The sequence below is a fragment of the Maniola jurtina genome, chromosome 17 (assembly GCF_905333055.1).
Source record: "Maniola jurtina chromosome 17, ilManJurt1.1, whole genome shotgun sequence".
NCBI lineage: Eukaryota > Metazoa > Arthropoda > Insecta > Lepidoptera > Nymphalidae > Maniola > Maniola jurtina.
The window spans coordinates 11,477,451-11,497,393 of NC_060045.1; the positions used below are offsets into that span (position 1 = coordinate 11,477,451).

Sequence of the window (19,943 nt, forward strand, 5' to 3'; positions counted from 1 at the left end):
TAACGTAAGCCCGAAATTTGAGCCAAATATGATCTCAGTGCCTATTTTTAACCGACTTCAAAAAGGAGGAGGTTCTCAATTCGTCGGAATCTTTTTTTACGTATGTTCCCCGATTACTCAAAGACGCCCTGGACCGATTTGTAATTTTTTTTCTGTTTGAAAGGTATACCCTTTCTAGGTGGTCCCATATAAATTTGATAAAGATCAGATGAATATCTTCGCAGATGGAGAACAGAACTCCTCAATGGATAAGAGTAAATTAAATTGCTCACGATCAGAGTAATAGCTTAGGAAACAGAAGGTTTTTAACTAGGCATAGCATATTTTAGTACAGTAGGCCACTAAAAATTGTGAAATAAAAAAAATCGAGCGAGCATATTAAAAGAAACTAGAAATCTAAGCATGAAGCTCGCCCGACTTCATACATACATTAAGTAGTAGTACACGTGTAGAAACAAAAAATATTTTTTACTTTTTGGTGCTTGTGGTTTTTGAAGTCGATTTTTTTTTAATTTTTTCATACTATTAAATGAAAATGTGGCATCCAGCTATTCCAAGTCCATGGGGCACATATCGGATGCATGTATCTTTGCGAGTCGCGAGCTAAATGCTCGGTCAGTTTAGACGTGCGCCGTGCCTTGGGGTTCTTCGATTGAGGCAAGTCATCATCAAAATCTGCAAAATGATTGACAGAGCGGTGGGTGCAGTAGCATTAAATTTTGCACAGGAGTTTGTAGTTAGAAAAAAATCACGCGAAATTTTTTCTCGGTAGGGTAGTAATGTGTGCTTTACATACATTTTAGAATTTTGCCTCGATCCACTGTCAATATCAAATCGACTCTAGGGAGTTATATAGGGGATGAAGGAAAATCCCATCGGGCTATTTAAATTTTGAATAATGCCGTGACTCTACCGGACTTTATCAGAAAGAATTTAAAAAAAAAATTTTGGTATTTTACAATTTAGATCAGATCAAAAAAAAAAAAAAAAGTTAATTGGCTGTAGTTTAGGCTAAACTACAGCCAATTAACTTTTTTTTTTTTTAATTATTTAAACTTAAAACATTTCACATGGTAGGGAGAAGGGACACTGTCAAGAATGAACATTCTATCAAAATTTGCAATGAGTAGTCTTTGTACACAAAGTCACACGCTGCGAATAAAATTTTCCCTACTTTCTTTTTCAGGCGACAATACATCTGCTCACCACGCGTGGACCACATTTCTATTTTCCATTGTTTTTGTTCTAAACAGTTTAGTATAAAACCGTATCCCAGGACGACCAATCGGTAGTAGTTTCTCGTTCGCATCTAAATTAAGACCGGGTGTCGGCCTCGAGATGCGCGCGCGCACACCCACCGACCGCTCAATAAAAACCAAACGTAGCACGTATTATATTTTTTTCCATCCTGATTTTTCCGAAAACCCCGTACCCGGGTGACGATTCGATAAAAAAATAAATAAAACCCGGATAATTAAAATGGTGAGTAAATTGTTTTGCTTGCTCTAGTTCTAAAAATAGTGCTCTTGAAATATTTTTCGTTGGCAAATGGTTAAGAGTAAGACGGATTGTTTTGTAATAAAATGTTTGTTCCAGTCTGTGATGTGAAAACGAAGTGATATTAGCGAAGTTACAAGACTTATCCCGTCAATATGAAGTTCCAAATTGACGTTTTGGGGATATTTTTGAAAGTAGTCGTTAGGGTAAGTGATTGCGAAAGTGATGCCTATTTGAGAACGTGATTGAACTTCTGGCAGTCAAAATAATTAATCTGTGACAAATATTAATCGCTTTTGATTAACAATAAAAATAAAACTAAATTAAATTAATTATTAAATGATAAATTGGCTTATTTCATGAGTAACATTAAGTAGTTGGATTTAAAATAATTTTGTGACTAATAAAATAAAACAAGTTGAATTTATTAAAGTTTATGTAGGTACAAGGATCACATTTTTCATTGAATTGAACAAAAATAATAATTAACAAAATAAATAGACGATATTTATTACAGACGAATATTTTAACGTAATAATTAATTTTATGACAATGAACTACCACCAAGATTCTTTAGCATGTTTCCATTCTTACCTAAACAATTTTGTTTATTTGCGTACATAGACGGACGACGACATACGAATTGAATGAAGAATTTACCTAGGAATCAATATAATATTATATACAATAATCACTTTGTAAAATGACTCCACGATTCTGAAATTGACTTTGGAAACTGAAAGAATCCGAAACTTGAATTATGTAAACATACAGCGATTAAAACAAGTGAATTTCAGACAGTTTATTATGTTTCTAACAAACATAGTTGTAGTATTCGTAGAAACAATGATAGATGGGCGTAAATCAACATACGAGTGGATTCACGGCCGCACCAGCACCTTGTACCGAAATATCTGCCATCGTGAATACTAAACTGTTTTGTTGCGCATCACCACGCGTCACTTATTATGTTCTACGTTGACATAGGGCCAAAAGCCCAAAACACAATCTATACATCTAAGCTATACACCATCTATGTATACCTACTTTTTATCTACATAATACTTATTTTAAAGTTAATCCATCCATCTATAATTCTTTATTATAATACACTAATCACTAATTAAATCTTGCGACTTCACCTGTGTGGATTTAGGTTTTTTAAAAAATCCCGTAGGAACTCTATGATTTTCCGGGATAAAAAGTAGCCTATATCGCTCTCCAGGTCTTTCTTTGATTACACGCAAAATATCACGTCAATCCGAACGATGCGAGTCGGACTCGCGCACTGAAGGTTTTGTAGAAACTTGTAGGTATGTAAACAATTCGTTCACCATGGGAATCGAGTCTTGAAGATACTCTAAAAATTGTTTTTTTTTTTGTAATGTAGCCACAAATTCACGATTTCGGATTTTTTCAATACATACCACATGATTCTAGGTCAATAGGAAGTACACTTTTCCCATTGACCCTTGCCCCTTTAAGTTCAAGTTTTGATTCCCTTGACGGGTCTTAACAGACAGACAGAAAGATAATGAAGTGGTTCTATTTTTCTCTAGAGATATAGAACCCTAAAGCTGATTTCAAACTACGGAATATTATATAATATGTACATATATAAATATCGCTCACCCTAAGTTGAAATGTCACTGTTCACACTTAGATGTAACATAATATTACATCTAAGTGTAAACAGTGACATTTATAAATAGGGTGAGCGATATTTATATATTATATTATATTTCCGTAGTTTGAAGGTAACTTAAAAAGAAGTCTTTCATGTGCATGCAGCAGTTTTATACTAAGAACATTATTTACATTGTTATTGCTATTTGCTAGGACGCTAACGTGATATTTTAGTAACTCGCCTACGGATTCCCAACTTCCTAAGTTCCAACACTAAATTGTAAACATTTCTTTTAAAAATAAACACGTCATGAAAATGTAGTGCGTAAGCAATAAAGTCAAGATCACACCGTGAGACCTTTTGTTTTAAGTCTTTTAGTCGTCTGGCTTTTATAAACGACATATCGAACGACACGAAAATATCCAGACCAGAATAATATACATACGAGTATAAATAGGTAATAGGTATACATGAAAAAGGGAGACCTAGAGAGCTAATTAGTGATCAAATTACGACCTCGTAAGTTTAAGGGCAAGCGTCAAATAATATTTCAGATGAAACTTAAAATGCTTAATTACAAGTAAGTTGTAGAGCCTTCATTGATGTAACGTAAATAGATTAAGCAAGGAATTTTTCTTGACGATGATAAGCATTTCAAAAAGCTACTTTAAGCTTTTGTTTAGGTTTCCATACCGGAAGGGGACCATATTAAGCCTCCACTGTTCGTCCGTCCGTCCGTTCGTCCATTTGTCTGTCAGCGGGCTGTATTTCGTGAACCGTATTAGGTAGGGAGTTGAAATTTTCACAGAATGAGTATTTCTTACCGCTATATCAACAAATAATAAAAATTTCAAAATGGCCACCTTAGAAATAAAAATAAAAAAAAGTGTTATTTCTTGGCGAAGGTACGGGACCTTTCGTATACGAGCCCGACTCGTACTTGACCAAATTATTACTTTACATGTTTTAACTAAGTATCACTTGCATAACTTATTTGCTTTTTCCCACACGAGCTTTTCTCTTTCTTATTACCTAACTTCTGTCTGAAAATCTGTAATTAACTATACTTACTTAAGTAGGTAGGTATTGTACTAATTAAGTAGGTAGGTATAATACTATTTTTTGTATTTCTTGTAATTAGCTGTAAGTTTTCATTTCTAAATTCGAAAAGTGTCTTGACAGAAAATAATGTCTAATAATGTGAAGGAACCCTTAACCAGTATTTTTCACAAGTTGCAACATGTCTGCTCTTGTGTAATTTATCAAAGCTCACTGCATTTGTAAAGCAGTTAGCTTGAAAATGCAGCTTTTAAACAACTGTCAGAATCAGTGTAATATGTAGTGGAAAATATACGCTTGAAGAACTTAACTTGTGTAAGTTACACTGCTTTAACTGAGTACCTACTACCTACATTAGGTATTTAAGACGACACCTAACTAACTTCCCGCGACTTTGTCCACGTGGACTTAGGTATTTAAAAATAACTACTTAACTAACTTATTGGTAACTTTTTGATTTTGGGACAAAAATGGCCTATTATATACCTATTACTAGTAGCCTATTATAGTACGCAACGGGTTGAGATGGCAATTAGGGTATGAGACGGGGGGACGCTGTGATTTTTTGCATGTGTATTCATACAAAAAATCACGTTGATAGTAATTGAAGGACAAACCAACAACCCAACAAACAAACACCGTGATGCATTGACCGACGTGATCCTGAAAATTGTATGGCATTTTTTTTGTCATTAATATAATATGCTTGAAATTATGATACTTACGCGTAATTATAATCTCTGCAGAACTAAAACTGAAAACTCAGTCCTGAATAAGCAGTTTTCTAATAATACCTAGAAATATAAAAAAAGCTTACGCAATTGACGCAATAGTTCCTTGGCTATGTGCCAAATATGGCACACATACATTTAAATAAATAATAACAAAATTCAGTTTTTATTATAGTTACCTAATAATACACCTACAGAGTACCTCGTAGCATAGCTCGTCGGGTTTGAAAAAAACAGTTAAAAGAAAATATAATAAAAACATCCTGTTTAAAACAAAAAAAAATTAAAAAAAAATGTTTTAAACAAAAAACACTGATATTTTTATACGGCTGTTTTAAACGTTACGTCTCCTAAAACGTTTTTGGTTCTACAAAGAAAATGTTTTAGGGAACTCTAACGAGATTTTTAAAAAGCTAAATCCACGTAGATGAAATATATGCAAAAACTATTAATAATGATCTTCTATTTATGAAATGAAATTTAATGAAAGCTTCAAATTAGCATGTATTAAATTTATCTATTCCTTTTATCTTTTAGTTTCCTATGCAAATTCCGTAGAGCAAGCATTCATAGTGTATTGGGATTTAGCGGGAACACAAGTTTTACTGAAACATACGGGAGAATAATATTATCAAAACATTGCTAAATAATCCTTGAATTTCACTAAATTATGAAGTAACGGGCATCTTGAGAAGGCTTACATTCACTGAGCGTGTGATGGAGGGAGCTTACTTATTGGAGTTTATTAACGTGATCAAATCAGAAATGAGGAGATCCGTAGGAGAATCAGAGTAACCAACATACGAGTAGCTCAGAAGCAAAGCTGAAGTGGCAATGGTCAGGGCATAGTTCAGACGTTAGGGTCCCAAGGTGCTAAAATAATGACCTCGCACCAGAAAGCGTAGCATTGGAAGACCGCCTACATGACCCCCGCGTGTCCGTGGCGTGTGGAAGACCCTACAAGAGAGGTACATAATATTATATTCAACAGTGAACGTCTATCGGTTGATAATGATGATGATGCAAAGTGCGAACTGTTTGATTTTCTGGGATAAAATGACGCAATTACAGGGACGCAAGCTACCTCGATACCCATACAAATCGGTTAAGCGGATGGGTTCTTAGGAATCCCGTGGGAACTCTTTGGTTTTCCGGGATAAAAAGTAGCCTATGTCCCCCGGATATAAGCTAACCCTGTACCAAATTTCGTCAGAATCGGTTAAACTGTTGGGCCGTGAAAAGGTAGCAGACAGACAGACTTTACTTTCGCTTTTATAATATTGGTATGGAAGTATGGATTAATGTTGGGTGAAATTGTTCCCGTAGTTTTCAAGTTAACATTCGTCATCCACTGAACGGGTGGTGTATAAACATTTTCAGAGACTCAAACTATATTTGACTACTCGGCGTAAACCGCTGTAAGCTGAACGATAATTTAGCACTTCATTGGCATAAAGCGCTGTTTACGTTGACAGATTTATCGCAGTTTTGTATGAAAGCTCATTTTCGCTTTGGACATTAGACAACCGTGGGACTATAGTTCCATAGAGCTGCACCATACCACAGACGTGTGGCCTAGTTGTAACAACGCATCAATCGATTGTGCTTGTTAAGCAACGTTGACTCAAGTCGGTAGCTGGATGGGTGTCCGACTTCAGAGATCCGAATTTGGCCTTTTCGTTGCCTCCGTGCCTCGGAGAGCACGTTTTAAGCCGTCGGTGCCGGTGCCGGTTATTATCGCTAACATCTGATAATAACTGTAAATTAACTTAAGAGTCAGATACACACGTCAAACTTATAACACCCTTCTTTTTGGGTCGGGGGTTGAAAAATTAGTCGAGCACATCGTATCTATCGGATTTTTCAAAAATATATTGTAGTTCCGAACAAAAATATAGAACAAAGCTCGCTCGACACATAAAAGTTCCCAACTAATATATGAGCATGTTCATGCCAATAAAATGGATCGTTACTCCACGTTTTCAAGGTACATGTAAACAGGTATTTTATTCCAGGCGACGCGACGCATAAAATTCTACGTAAATCCAGCATAAATGTTGCTAAATTGCAAAATTTTATCCAAAGAATGGAGTTCGTTTAAAGTTACCGATATGATAATGAAATAACTCAAAATTTAAACAACCCCCGACTCAAAAACCTCTATATAAGAAAACCAGAAAAGAGCTGATAACTTTCAAACGGCAGAAGCGATTTTCTTCGATTATAGCTAAGAACACTCTCGATCAAGCCACCTTTCAAACAAAAAAACTAAATTAAAATCTAAATAATAAAATTACTTTAGGAGTTACGATGCCACAGACAGATATACAGATACACACGTCAAACTTATAACACCCCTCTTTTTGGGTCGGGGGTTAAAAAGCAAAAGACTGACGGGGTTGAAATGTAAAATGATTCTATCATAAAATTTTTATATAGCCGTGCTTAATTCGTGGTTATTTCGGATGAGTTTCGATCGTTCCCCAGCATTCTGAGTCAATAAAATCCAGTATATGTGAATGTGAAGTATAGAACAGTAGGTTGGACTGTAGTCTGGAGTCCAGATTAGACATGGTTGGACACTATTATAACACTATATTCAGTTTTTTTTATTATTTCTTGTAATAGGGACAATAGAAATACACACTCTGTGTCTTCATCTTCTATCTATTACGGTTCACGAGATACTGCACGCTGACAGACGAACGGACGGACGGACAGCCGCGGAGGTTTAGTAATAGGGTCCCGTTAGCACCCCTTGGATATGGAACCCTAAAGATTATATACAAATTCCATCAATCCACCTCATCCGGGAAGGACTAACACATGTTTCAGATTATACACCCTAGACTGATTGTTTTAAGGTTCTTATTCTGGATAAGCCTAAAATACTATGTATAGGTATAGCGCATAGGCTCTTACGGTAGTGGAGTGGTGCGGGAGGGTGACAGTTGTCACAAATTGACGAATCACAGAGCTCTCGCGTCACGTCATCACACCCCTCCCGCACCCCTCCACTGCCGCAGGAGCCTATTCAGTTATGCGCTATACTTACCTATACATAGTATTTTAGGCTTATTAGGCTCAGCTAACCGGTATGCCTGTAGTTATTTCTTCTTTCCAGATCAACAAAGTGACGTTTGCACCACTAGTGGTGTCAACGTTGTTCATCCTCCTAACATCTCTGTTAGCGCATTGCGCGCGGCGGCTTGTGCAAAAGACTGTCAAGGAACCCTTCGTGAAACTACTCCTGGAAGAGGCGATCGCTGCTGCTGAGCTATGCGGGTGCTGTTTTGAACTGATTGTTGGTGAGGAGATTTTTTTTATATATAAAAAATAGCGAGCAAACGAGCAAGCATGTCATTTGGTGTTAAGTGATTACCGCCGTCCAAGAACATATGCAGCACCAGAGCCTACTGTGTTGCCACATGCTAGCCTTTCAGGAATTTGTTGGTCCGCCCCTTGAATAACCCCATGTTGTAATCTAGTGGTAACACCGCCGATGAGAGTTGATTCCACAGTTTGTATGTGTGTGGAAAAAAGGATCTGGCACAACGGGCGATCGATGTGCACCAGGCACTTAGGTGGTGAGGGTGAAATTGCTTGAAAAACATAGCCTATTTAAACTGTTAAGAATCAGCTTGTTTGTTCAGCACAGAAATGCAATAGTTAGCCAGTATCTTGATCTATCATTTCTTGCTTTCATTCATGGATTGTACAAAATGAGATCTGAGTCAGGCACACTTTTAGCACAAAATCTGTGATCACTTTTTGCAACATATGAGACATAGACTATTAAAGCATTTAGTATGTGTACTTACTTTACTTTTACTTTACTTTACTTATAGTATGTGTAGTACTTTAGGCACAACACAATGACATAGCTCCCCTAAACTATTCGTACATTTTTTCGGACAGATTTTCACTTGATAATGATTATTATTATTTATGGTAGGTGTACTTACTTTTTCCCATGCACCTGCGATCAATCAGGGATAAGAAAATGAGTTGTACATTTTTTCGTTCCTGTAAACGCCCTAACTATTGTTCCAACTTCCATCAGATACCTATCGACTCGTTTAAATAATCTTTTCACTCTTGGAGTGACTAGAAATAAGTTGGCTGGGTGGTTAGATGAACTTTGTGTGATTATATATCATGTTGAAGAAGAAGTCAATACTTATATATGCTTTGAACTAGAAAGTTTTTGTTAAAAAAGCTGTTTAACATTTCAGTGGCGGACCATTTCGGCGTAGCAACGTATGCGATCTTCTTATTCGCGCTCACGATTTGGTGGTCGATGAACTGGGGAGACGCGACGGCGTGCCCTTACACGCACATTGAAGACGTCATAGAAGGTAAAATTACAACATCCTTTATTGGTTAGTCGATGTAAGCCCGACTAGTTTCGAACCCATCTGGGGTTATTTTTCTCGGTTTGCGACGCGGCGCGGTTGAGACTTGAGTGTCAAGATCGCGCTCGCGAGTTGACTTCCTGTGAAGGACCCCGGATGGGTTCGAACTTCGAAACTAGTCGGGCTTACATCAACTAACCACGTGAGTACCTACAGCCGAGAACTTGTATATATTTATAATGGAAATCACCCACGATAGTTTGAACGCTATAATCCATGTAGAGCTAGTCTATTTTGAAATGACGCGCCCCACTACATAATTTGTTGACGATGTGTAAATTGCGGTGGTGGGGCGCGTCATTTCAAAATAGACCAGCTCTAATCTATTACTCGTTATGCTTTAATTGAAAATGTCACAGAAGCTAGCCTTATCTATTTACTGAACCTTTGGCAGCCCATCTGTCCAATCGATCTTAACGAAAGATACAGATATAGCGTAGCTTGCATGCCAGGGATGGGCATAGGCCGCATAGGCTCATTTTTATCCTGGAAAATCAAAGAGATCTCACAGGATTTTTAAAAACCTAAATCTACCTAGATGTAGTTGTGAACATCATCTATTTGGTAGAGTCTGGAGACGGACATAGGCTACTTTTTACCCCGAAAAAAACAATGTAGCCACGGGATTAAAAACCTAAATCCACGCGGACGCGGTCGCGGGCATCATTTAGTATTCTAATAAGAATAAAAATGTTTTCATTTTTCAGGCAGAGGTGATATAAGAAAGGCTCTCTTAAAAACATGGGCGGAGTTGACAGGCGGTCTCTTGATCTTCAAATACGTGCAGTTGTACTGGGCGCTAGAAATATCCGACACTCACAAGAACAAAGCCTTCGAAGACTGCACGGCAGATTTACAGGTGATAGCATTTAAGGACGATTTACACCAATTGCGCACAAGTGACACGTGCGTAGTGATGCGCGTAAACCCCTAACACACCGGGTTACGCATACGTCAACGTTTACGCAAGTGGTGTGCCCTGTTTCATACAGTTCCATACATTACAACGCAATGGTACGCGCTACGTCTACGCTTACGCAGCCTATGTGAACGAGCTAAATAATCCAAAAATGCGCGATCAAAGCGATTACGAAGCGAAAACGCTCGCGGCCGGTGCGGGTGGTCACCTTGCGCCTTGCACCATTTGCGCGTATAGATTCGCGTCATGGACGCTCCCGCATCTCACCCCGCATCCCACGTTTTTGAAGCGCAAATGTAACCATGGCCTTATAATTAAAAACCTAATTAAAACGGAATAAGTTGTTACTAACTTGTAGTTCAGCACAAGGTTTATTTTTTAAAATCATCAAAAAGATTTTTCGATGTCTATGATTCAAATAGGTAATATTCTTCTAGGTAAACGCGTCCCATCTTAGGCCACATCATCACTTTCCATCAGGTGTGATTGTGGTCAAGCGCTTGCCTATAGTGAATAAAAAAAAAATATTATGATCCTTGAATAACCTGGTGAAATAAATAATAACAAGAAATTCAAAGGATTCACAAACAAAATCATTTTTGATGACATTTTGTGTGAACTAAATTGGCGATGATTTGATCAAAGAATGATTGATTACACATTTAGGGAGCAGGGAGTCTGTCAAGGGGTTTTAGTTTTAGTTGTCTGCATGTTTGTTTTAGTTGCATTTATGGTTGAGTTAATAGTCGCATGTCTGTTTTATGGGATCTCTATTTTTTTTCTAGATGCGTGCTCTAACGGACTGGAATGTGTCAATGTGTGTTGCTTTTTTTTGTATTTCTTGTGTGTTCTCATAATAGGTATATGTTTAATCTTTAAAAAACACCCAATTAGGAGTTAAGACTTCAAGAAAGAAACCTAGTTTTTTGCTAACCTACCTATATGATTGAAATAATTTCTGAATTTTAAGTTAACTACCTGAAATGGCCTAACATTTTATCACCACGACAATTTAACATCAGACATGTCTGTCTGTAAATAGTTAAAATACTTTAATAACATTCATTATTCAACGTACAGACAACGTTTTAAACTCCATCTATAGACTTTTATTGTTAACCATTTTAATTAAATAACAATAGCTTTCACTGAGAGAATGGGGTATAAAGAGGTCATTTCAATTAATACGAAGACTCGCGAAAATCGTTTCAGAGAGACAATTATTGTTTGCATTTAAAATAAACGAGCCGTTTAACGATCACGGTACCCGTTTCGGCACATTTTTGTAGAAAAATTTTATGGGTATTTTCATATCAAGCAACAATTTTATCAGTCCTTTGTAAACTTTTATGTCCCATTTTTAACCCCCGACCCAAAAAGAGGGGTGTTATAAGTTTGACCTGTGTATCTGTGTATCTGTCTGTGGCATCGTAGCTCCTAAACTAATGAACCGATTTTAATTTAGTTCTTTTTGTTTGAAAGGTGGCTTGATCGAGAGTGTTCTTAGCTATAATCTAAGATAATCGGTTCAGCCGTTTGAAAATTATCAGCTCTTTTCTAGTTACTGTAACCTTCTCTTGTAGGGGGTGTTATAAATTTTTAATTTACACTTGTACAAATATCGGTTGCTATCTCAAACATTTACTGGCTTACTATTAAGGACGGATCTCCTCTCAGAATAAAAAGTGTTTAGGCCATGATTAGCCACCACCACACCACAGACCACCACGCTAGCCAAGTGCAGACCAGCAGCTTCACAAGTCTTTGAGAGCATTATGGAAAATCTCAGGCAATGTAGGTTACCTGACCATTTTTCCTTCATCATTATAGCAATTGCTAAAAATACATTTAAGTAACTCAGAAAAACTAGCTTGGACGGTGAAGAAAATCGTCAAGAAACATGCATGTCTGAGAGTTCTCCATTATATTCTCAGAAATCTATGAAGTCTGCCAATCCGCACTTGACCAGCGATATGAACTATGGCCTAAGCTCATTCTGAGTAGAGACCTGTGATCAGTGGTAGGCCGGCGATTGCTTGAGATGATGATGATGATGATGGAGTGCACAAGTTGATTCCCGTTGCACTGGATACCTTGGTACCTTGCACGAGATCTGTAGTAGGTATCGCATTAATATTATAAAGGGGAAAGTTTGTATGTGTGTGTGTGTGTGTATGTTTGTTACTCCTTCACGCTAAAACTACTTGACGGATTGGGCTGAAATTTAGAATGGAGATAGATTATACTCTGGATTAGCACATAGGCTACTTTTTATCCTGGAAAATCAAAGAGTTCCCACGGGATTTTTAAAAAACTACATCCACGCGAGCGAAGTCGCGGGCATCAGCTAGTTTGCTACTAAATTGGAATAGTCATGCTAGACTCTGATTGCCTGGTCCGTGCTTCGTCCGAGCATAAAACTAATGACAGTTTTTCATCTGGTACGTACCGTAGACGTTCTAGTTTGAAATCAATAGAATCAATGATTTATACTAACATTAGATTTTCTGATGTTTGATTTTCTTTAAAGCCTGACCAGAAATATAGTAAAACTTGCTCTAGGGGCGTCACTTTTGCACATTTAATTGCAATAGGTACTAAGTAGGTATGAAGATAGTCTTGTATAGGTAAATTAGTTCCACTAGTTTCCCGCAATATGGCGAAGTTTTTATTTTTCTGACCAGGCTTTAACAATTTAATTGCACCCTAAATGCGAATCGGAGGCACACACACACAGGCTTCTGGTTATTACGTAGGGTGCCATAACATATTGCCCTTTCCAGACAAGGCTGCATTTTTGTAGATGCAAGCACTAGAGTCCGTTAGGGCACAATAATATAAATAACTAAGTATGCACTTTAAGTAGTCGAGTGTGTTTTAGAAGATTTGTGTGGTGTTGTGTGATGGTGATGCGTATTGCTTGCTTAGTCGCTTGCTTTGTCTGCAGACTTAGTAGAGGGGGTTGGGTGGTGCATACTTATCACATGTTGCACGGTGTATCATACTTATCTGTTTTGACGGATAGTACCGAATTAAGCTTGTATTTCCTTGTATAATGTAGACTGTCAAAATGAAAGATTGGTTTATTTTAAACATGTATTCAATTATGTGAAAGTCTTTTTTATGATGAAAAAGGAGTTTGAAATCGAGTAAAAGTGTAAGCGGGCTCTTTTTCCTATATACAATTCTATACAATTCTTAGAATTATTATTATTATTACAAGTCTATACAATTCTTAGAATAATTATTTATTATTTTAGTGAAGGCTTCTTATCAAATGAAAGTACTTAATTTAACATCAAACGCTTTCAAATACTGTCACTGGTACCAAAACTTTAACACGAATTTACCCCCGTTATTACAGAAGAGTTTACAGCTCCCTATATCTCTGAAAGCTGCGCTAATTTTGTAGAATCAATAAAGCTAGGCAATAAAGTAGGTGCTTTGGCGCAATTTATGAGTTTCGCCAATGAAAACGGCACAATCGAAATTCGCTGCAAAGTGCAAACATGTAAGGCCGATTAACACCAAGCACGTACACGTAACACGCGCGTAATGACGCGCGTGAATTCGTAGGCATAACTGCACGCATTACGTCTACGCAAACGTTCACGCCACGCAAGCGGTATGCCATGTCTCATACAGTTCACGCAGCCTGTGTGGACGAGCTGTTATAAAGATAAAATTGAAATTTTCATAATAATTATATGTGTCAGTTTGTCGAAAACAAAGGTTTGCAATTTTTATGACTCGAGAATATTTTTGGTTTCATTAAAAATAAAATAAGTAATTATTTGTCAAAGAAACAAAAGCTAAAAATCAACAATACAATAATTATAGCACCACTATCAATTTAGCGAGTCAATGCCACGTCGTAGGTGGGGCATTGACCCGAGTTTTGCACGCCATACATTGCGGGTTTGAAAAATACTAAATTTAAAACTACAAGATAAGACATATGGTTATTGGCATTGTATTGTGTTTAGGTAGTCTTATAATAACTTTCTGATCTGATTATGCAAATATTTGATATTCTAGATGGAAAGTTTTCCGGGAGTTTTGCAAATTGGTGGTTTTATAGATTTTGATGTGCCATTTCCGAATTTTTATTTTGCCACCTCGTATCTTTGCCGCTCTACTACTCTACCACACTCACACTACCACATCGTGGTGTGGAAATGAGTTATTTGGCCAAAACGAGTGTTGGAGTGGGCTTTACGGCGTTCGTACGCTAAAACTATTGAGGCTATAAAAAAAGATGACTATGTAGTCATCTTACAATTTATGTAAATTGTAGGAAATTGTCTCTAGTTTAATTGTTACATAGCCATTTTCATCGTAAAATAAATCGGAAACAAGTTATCGTCAAAAAACTGTTCTTGAACGCCATTTTTCCAAGATGGCGGCGCGAGCGGCAAAGATACGAGGTGGCAAAATGAAAATTCGGAAATCATAAACATCGGAAAGCACATCGAAATCTATAAAACCACCAATTTGCAAAACACCCGGAAAACTTTCCTGATAAGCCCCTTTTTGAGCACGAACTGACTGGACTATAGTTACAAAGTCCTACCGTCATTACAGGTGCCAGTTCTCTACGGAGCTATCGTAGAAGGCGTAGCAACATGTATTTGCCGTCTGGCATCCAGGTCACTAAGCGATTTAAACCCGCGCTACGCCACTGCCATCGACTCTTTCATTGGAACATCACTAGTTGTTGCTGGTATGTCTTCATTACTTTTTTTATTTTTCTGGCTTTCGAGTGTTTTTTTATTATCTCATGAAATCATATGATACTTACATTGACTTCATACTACTTCTTCTAAGTTCTTTGTTTATATATCATTATCTACTAAGTGCCGATTTCACCAAACGTAGGGTGACGTTTAACCGTGGAATAAATTGGGCGTAATGACAGTTTGAAAGCCTGCCAAAATATCACACTCGCATTAGACTTATTTTAAGTTGGCGAAATTGGCCCTAAGTAATATAACTTCGACGTGATAAAAATCACATAATCCTTATAGGTGTTGAAAATTACAAAGCGTCAGATTCAGCGAGCGTTATTAAGTTCGCTTTTTTAATGTTTGTTTGAAACGTTTGTTAGAAAATTATCTGTGTGCCTAGTGGGAGATTTTTAACCTATTCGATCGCGTAAAAGTTAACTGCGTTTTGTATGGAATTGAAACAGCGCCATCTTCTTGTCACTAGATGGCGCTGTTTCAATTCCATACAAAACGCAGTTAACTTTTACGCGATCGAATAGGTTAAAAATCTCCCACTAGGCACCCTGTAATCGCCCGTTTTTCTCACTGATTTTGATTTTTACTGACGTTGATTTTTGTAACTAAAATTATGATTGTTTAGCCCCCAAAAATCACTTTTAACATTTATTTTTCCAGCCAAACATCAGCCATTTTTTTTTAAATCTTTGAATCATGTAATAAAAGTGCAAGACATGATCGTGCAGAAGAATTTTCAAATCGAATCTAGAGATTGGCCAGCATTCAAAACAACACAAAACCTCTTCACAATAATAATTTTAGTATTTTAATAACCACATAATATTGTCATACTGAAAATTTCTCTTTTAACCGTTTTTTGGGCATGCATATAATTCCAAAGATCGATCACGCATTTACATGAAATAAAAAAAGGATGATTCAGTATATATTCAGCTGTAGTATAGAAAATATTCCTCGCTTGGACATCAGTCTCATTTGGGTTCACTTTGCAGGGGTCCTCACTAGGAACACGGTACTCGTCTACCGCTATGAGGACAGTAGTGCTAATGCGGACCTCAGTGTGTCCATCTTTTGCAAAGTCCATGTAGGAAAAGGTACTTGAGTTTGCCGTCCGAATCAAATCCACAGTTGATATAAAATTCCCAAGAAATAGCTCTTCCTCAAGTTTAATCGATAAAATAATAAAGGAAACAATTATACAATAACAACAATTATAATATAATAATAACAAGAAAAACATAAATAATAAAACATAAGAAAATAAAGATCCACAAAATCTTATAAGAAAAGAAAACCTTTCTAGGAAAGGGTATTCCCACTTTTTTTTAAACAAGACCACAGACCGATCTTTACTGAGGATTTTCGGAGCTTTGAAAAAGATTTTTTAATAATTATTTTTTAGATGAATTAGTAATTAAGTGCATATTATAAATTCGATACCAGCAAGATTTTCGATTTCGAAAATCAATTCAATATTGATTTTCATAAACTGTATTTTCTCTTTGCACTGTATTTTGATTCGGACCAAGCAATGTGTATATTTAAAACTAATATTATAGTGCATGTTACTAAGCTATTTAAATTGAAATCCTGGATGAATTGAAATAAGTGCCAATCGTCTTCTATTATTTTGCTATAGTACTCTATGAAACTTCCTGTAGCAACCAAGAAGTAGTTATAAAGCGAATAATCTCGGATTTCATTTTAATATCTGTTATTTTTATTCGTAATCGCTCTAAGTGACCCGCTTCTCATTCCCACCACTTTCATTGAATGCATCTTCATCAGGCTAAAAGCGCATTTAAAATCCACTTTAATTTTCGGGCTTTAAGATCATGTTTTTTCGGGAAAATTTTAATGAAGATTTTGTAGAGAGAATCTAAAAATATACTTTTTTGTTACTCTTGAAACATATTTAATACTTTTTTTAAAGTAAGAAGGCAGACCTAAATATTACAGCTCTTTTCACTTTTAAGAGCTTCAAAGATTCAGTAAATAATATAAAAAATTGCAGTAAAAATGATAGTCAATGGAACTCATTCTTTGTAGAATAATTTATTTTTTCAATTAGCAAAGTATTCATGAAATAAATATCTATGTAACAAAACCTACGGTCAAAACAAATACGCAGGTATTATGCATCTCACTATTTCTTTAATACTAGCTTTTGCTCACAACTTCGTCCAATACTTTATATTAATTATACTTTATTGCCTATAGCACTAGGGGATAACGTATCTATCAGTTAGTGAAAGAATTTTTAAAATCGGTTGAGAAGCTTTGGAGATCACCTCCTAAATCCAAACTGTACCTCTTTATAATAGTGCAGATTTCAGTTATTACATTGTTTCTATTGAAGCTGTGATAGCTTAGTGGTTAGAACGTCCGCCTCCTAATCGGAGGTCGATCCCGGGCACGCACCACTAACTCTTCAGTTATGTGCGTTTTAAGCAATTAAATATCACTTGCTTTAACGGTGAAGGAAAACATCGTGAGGAAACCTGCATGCCTGAGAGTTCTCCGTGTTCTCAAAGGTATGTGAAGTCTGCCAATCCGCATTGGGCCAGCGTGGCAGACTATGGCCTAAACCCTTCTCATTCTGATAAGGAGACCTGTACTCAATAGTGGGGCGGAAATGGGTTGATCATGATTGTTTCTATTGTTTACAGCTTTTGACTACTCGGGTGGGTACTTCAACCCAGTGTTAGCCACATCACTGAAGGCTGGCTGCGAAGGTCACACTTTGATGGAGCACGCTTCAGTCTACTGGCTGGGTGCTACTGCTGGATCCATCCTGTCTGTATACTTGTACAAACTACCTTATATACAGAAGTATGTGAGAGGTACCACGGAAGTTAACGGTGACAGCATTTGGGCTGATAAAGATGATTAGGTGAACAAGATACTTCTATATTATTTTTTCTACGGAAACTTAATAAAAAAATCAGGAATTACTATGGATAATGTTATAGAACGAGCTCAATCTTTCAATTCAGAGGGGAATATTATAAAAGTGCGAGCGAAACAAGCGTAATTTTTTTTATCAACATGAGTCAAACTAAACTACTGATTGAGTAATTTATGTATTCTTAGTAAGTGGTTGTTATGAAAAACAAGTTCGTGGAAGGCTCTAGAAGTTGCACAAAAGTTTGCTGAAGTGGTACAAATCATTTCTACAGAAACTATTTCCTATGTAACGTTTTATTGCATTTTGAGAGAGAACATTTTATGACACTTATTGTTTTGTTATTTATAAGTTCATGGCGCCCGAACACAACCAGAGCGACACACTATATCTTTCGCGACAATGCTGTGAGAAAGTATTGATTGTGCTTGGGCTGTTAAGGCTGTTTTACGCCTGGTACAAAGTACCGTGCTGTAGAATTGGAATATTAGATAAAATAACTTGAATCTTGTAAAACCCTGTAGCATGACCAAATACCGTGCTGTTATTGCTTTGGCGTAAAACTGCCTTTACAGCTAAATAATGAAAAGTAGGTCATTTTCTATTCTATTCGAATTTTTCCTTAATTCTAGTCATTTATTTAGTTGAGGAACTTTGAATGGTATTTATAGAATATGTAAAGTTAGGGAAAGATAAAAAAGTTTATTGTGGAATGTATACTTAATAAAACCCTATTTTATCGAAAATAATTGACATTACTTGAAAACATCAAATTATGATACTTTTTCAGGAGAGTTTCAACTATTAAAGTTGTTATTATATTAATTATTTTATTAAGTAATAGTTTTTCATTTTGTACCTTTCAAGAGACTTGTTGCGTCTTCCAAAAATATAATAAGTGCTACGCTCTCTTGTTGTAAATAAACGTTTATCTATGTTTGTGACTTGTTTCTTTACATATTCCTACCCTCATTTTATTGTTTATATAATATATAACGGCCTTACTAGGTATAAGTCATATAGCGAGTGTCTGTCCGTCAGTAACTTGACATTTAAAAGAAAAAATCAAAGAATTGTGATATTGCTAAGAAGTTATAAGTTTATTTATAGTTCTTTCTTTAAAAATATAAGAAGAGCAATTGGTAAAATACAACTGTTTATCAAAATCACCAACAAATCACAATTTATCACATATCTGAGAAGTATATAATAAGGAATAAGCTATAAAAATTTGGTTTAATCCTGTTTTCCTTTTCACAACAGTCATTTTATTCTCGTTAATGATTAAGTATTTGACTGTCGTTTGTCATCGTATTTCCTTAAAAGGTTTTCTTCGTTCGTCAGGTTGAACGGTATTATTACGTATTTTAATCTTCTACACCAATCAACATGTTGGGATCTTAATGGTAAACGAACTCAAACCAGAGAGAAAGTAGAGTTGACGCAGCATATTCCAGCGTATTAAATGTAGCAGATTTTTCAAATGTTTAACAAGTGTAAATTTTAAATTTATAACACCCCCGACAAGTGAAGGTTACAGTAACTAGAAAAGAGCTGATAACTTTCAAACGGCTGAACCAATTTTCTTGGATTATAGCTAAGAATACTCTCGATCAAGCCACCTTTCAAACAAAAAAAATAAAAAAAAATTTCATTAAAATCATGATTCAAATACACACAGATAGATACACACGTCAAACTTATAACAGCCCTCTTTTTGGGTCGGGGGTTAAAAAATCTTTTTAATTTATATAAGCCTTTTCGGATTGAGTCACATTACACTCCTATGATAATTATGTTATGAAGGACATAGATAATATCTAAATAATAATGTCAATGTATTTTCTGGTAGCATTTCTTTTTATTTTTATGTCTACAGTTTGGTCGCTTAAGGCGATATTAAAAACAAACAAAAGTAAACCAATCTTATTACAAAAATGTTGTGCCTAGCATTATTTCTTGCCATATTGAAAGTCACGACTGCTGATATAGAACCAATTTATGACCAAAAAAATCCTAATATAGAATGCATTGTGAAGTATTTA

The 19,943-nt window shown here is 36.1% G+C and overlaps 1 protein-coding gene across 3 annotated transcripts; it reads left to right on the top strand.

The window, feature by feature from the left end:
• The first annotated feature begins 1,277 nt into the window (after nt 1–1,277).
• Nucleotides 1,278–18,837, top strand: LOC123874071 (aquaporin-11). 3 transcript variants are annotated; one of them, XM_045919245.1, is made up of 8 exons: nt 1,283–1,482; nt 1,597–1,703; nt 8,039–8,222; nt 9,150–9,272; nt 10,037–10,188; nt 14,833–14,971; nt 15,986–16,087; nt 17,663–18,837. In XM_045919245.1, the coding sequence occupies exons 2-8, from the start codon at nt 1,653–1,655 to the stop codon at nt 17,884–17,886; spliced, it is 975 nt and encodes a 324-aa protein (XP_045775201.1). In that variant the 5' UTR covers nt 1,283–1,482; nt 1,597–1,652; the 3' UTR covers nt 17,887–18,837. The 3 variants fall into 3 exon arrangements, with proteins under 3 accessions (XP_045775202.1, XP_045775201.1, XP_045775203.1); XM_045919246.1 differs by lacking the exon at nt 1,597–1,703 and having other exon boundaries at nt 1,278–1,482; XM_045919247.1 differs by lacking the exon at nt 15,986–16,087 and having other exon boundaries at nt 1,286–1,482.
• The last annotated feature ends 1,106 nt before the right edge of the window (nt 18,838–19,943 follow it).

Excerpts from the sequence above, each read along its gene's own strand:
- LOC123874071 (XM_045919245.1), top strand. The coding sequence starts at position 1,653 with ATGAAGTTCCAAATTGACGTTTTGGGGATATTTTTGAAAGTAGTCGTT. Across the intron at positions 14,972-15,985 it reads AACATCACTAGTTGTTGCTG|GGGTCCTCACTAGGAACACG; the intron begins GTATGTCTTCAT and ends TTCACTTTGCAG. Across the intron at positions 16,088-17,662 it reads CAAAGTCCATGTAGGAAAAG|CTTTTGACTACTCGGGTGGG; the intron begins GTACTTGAGTTT and ends TATTGTTTACAG.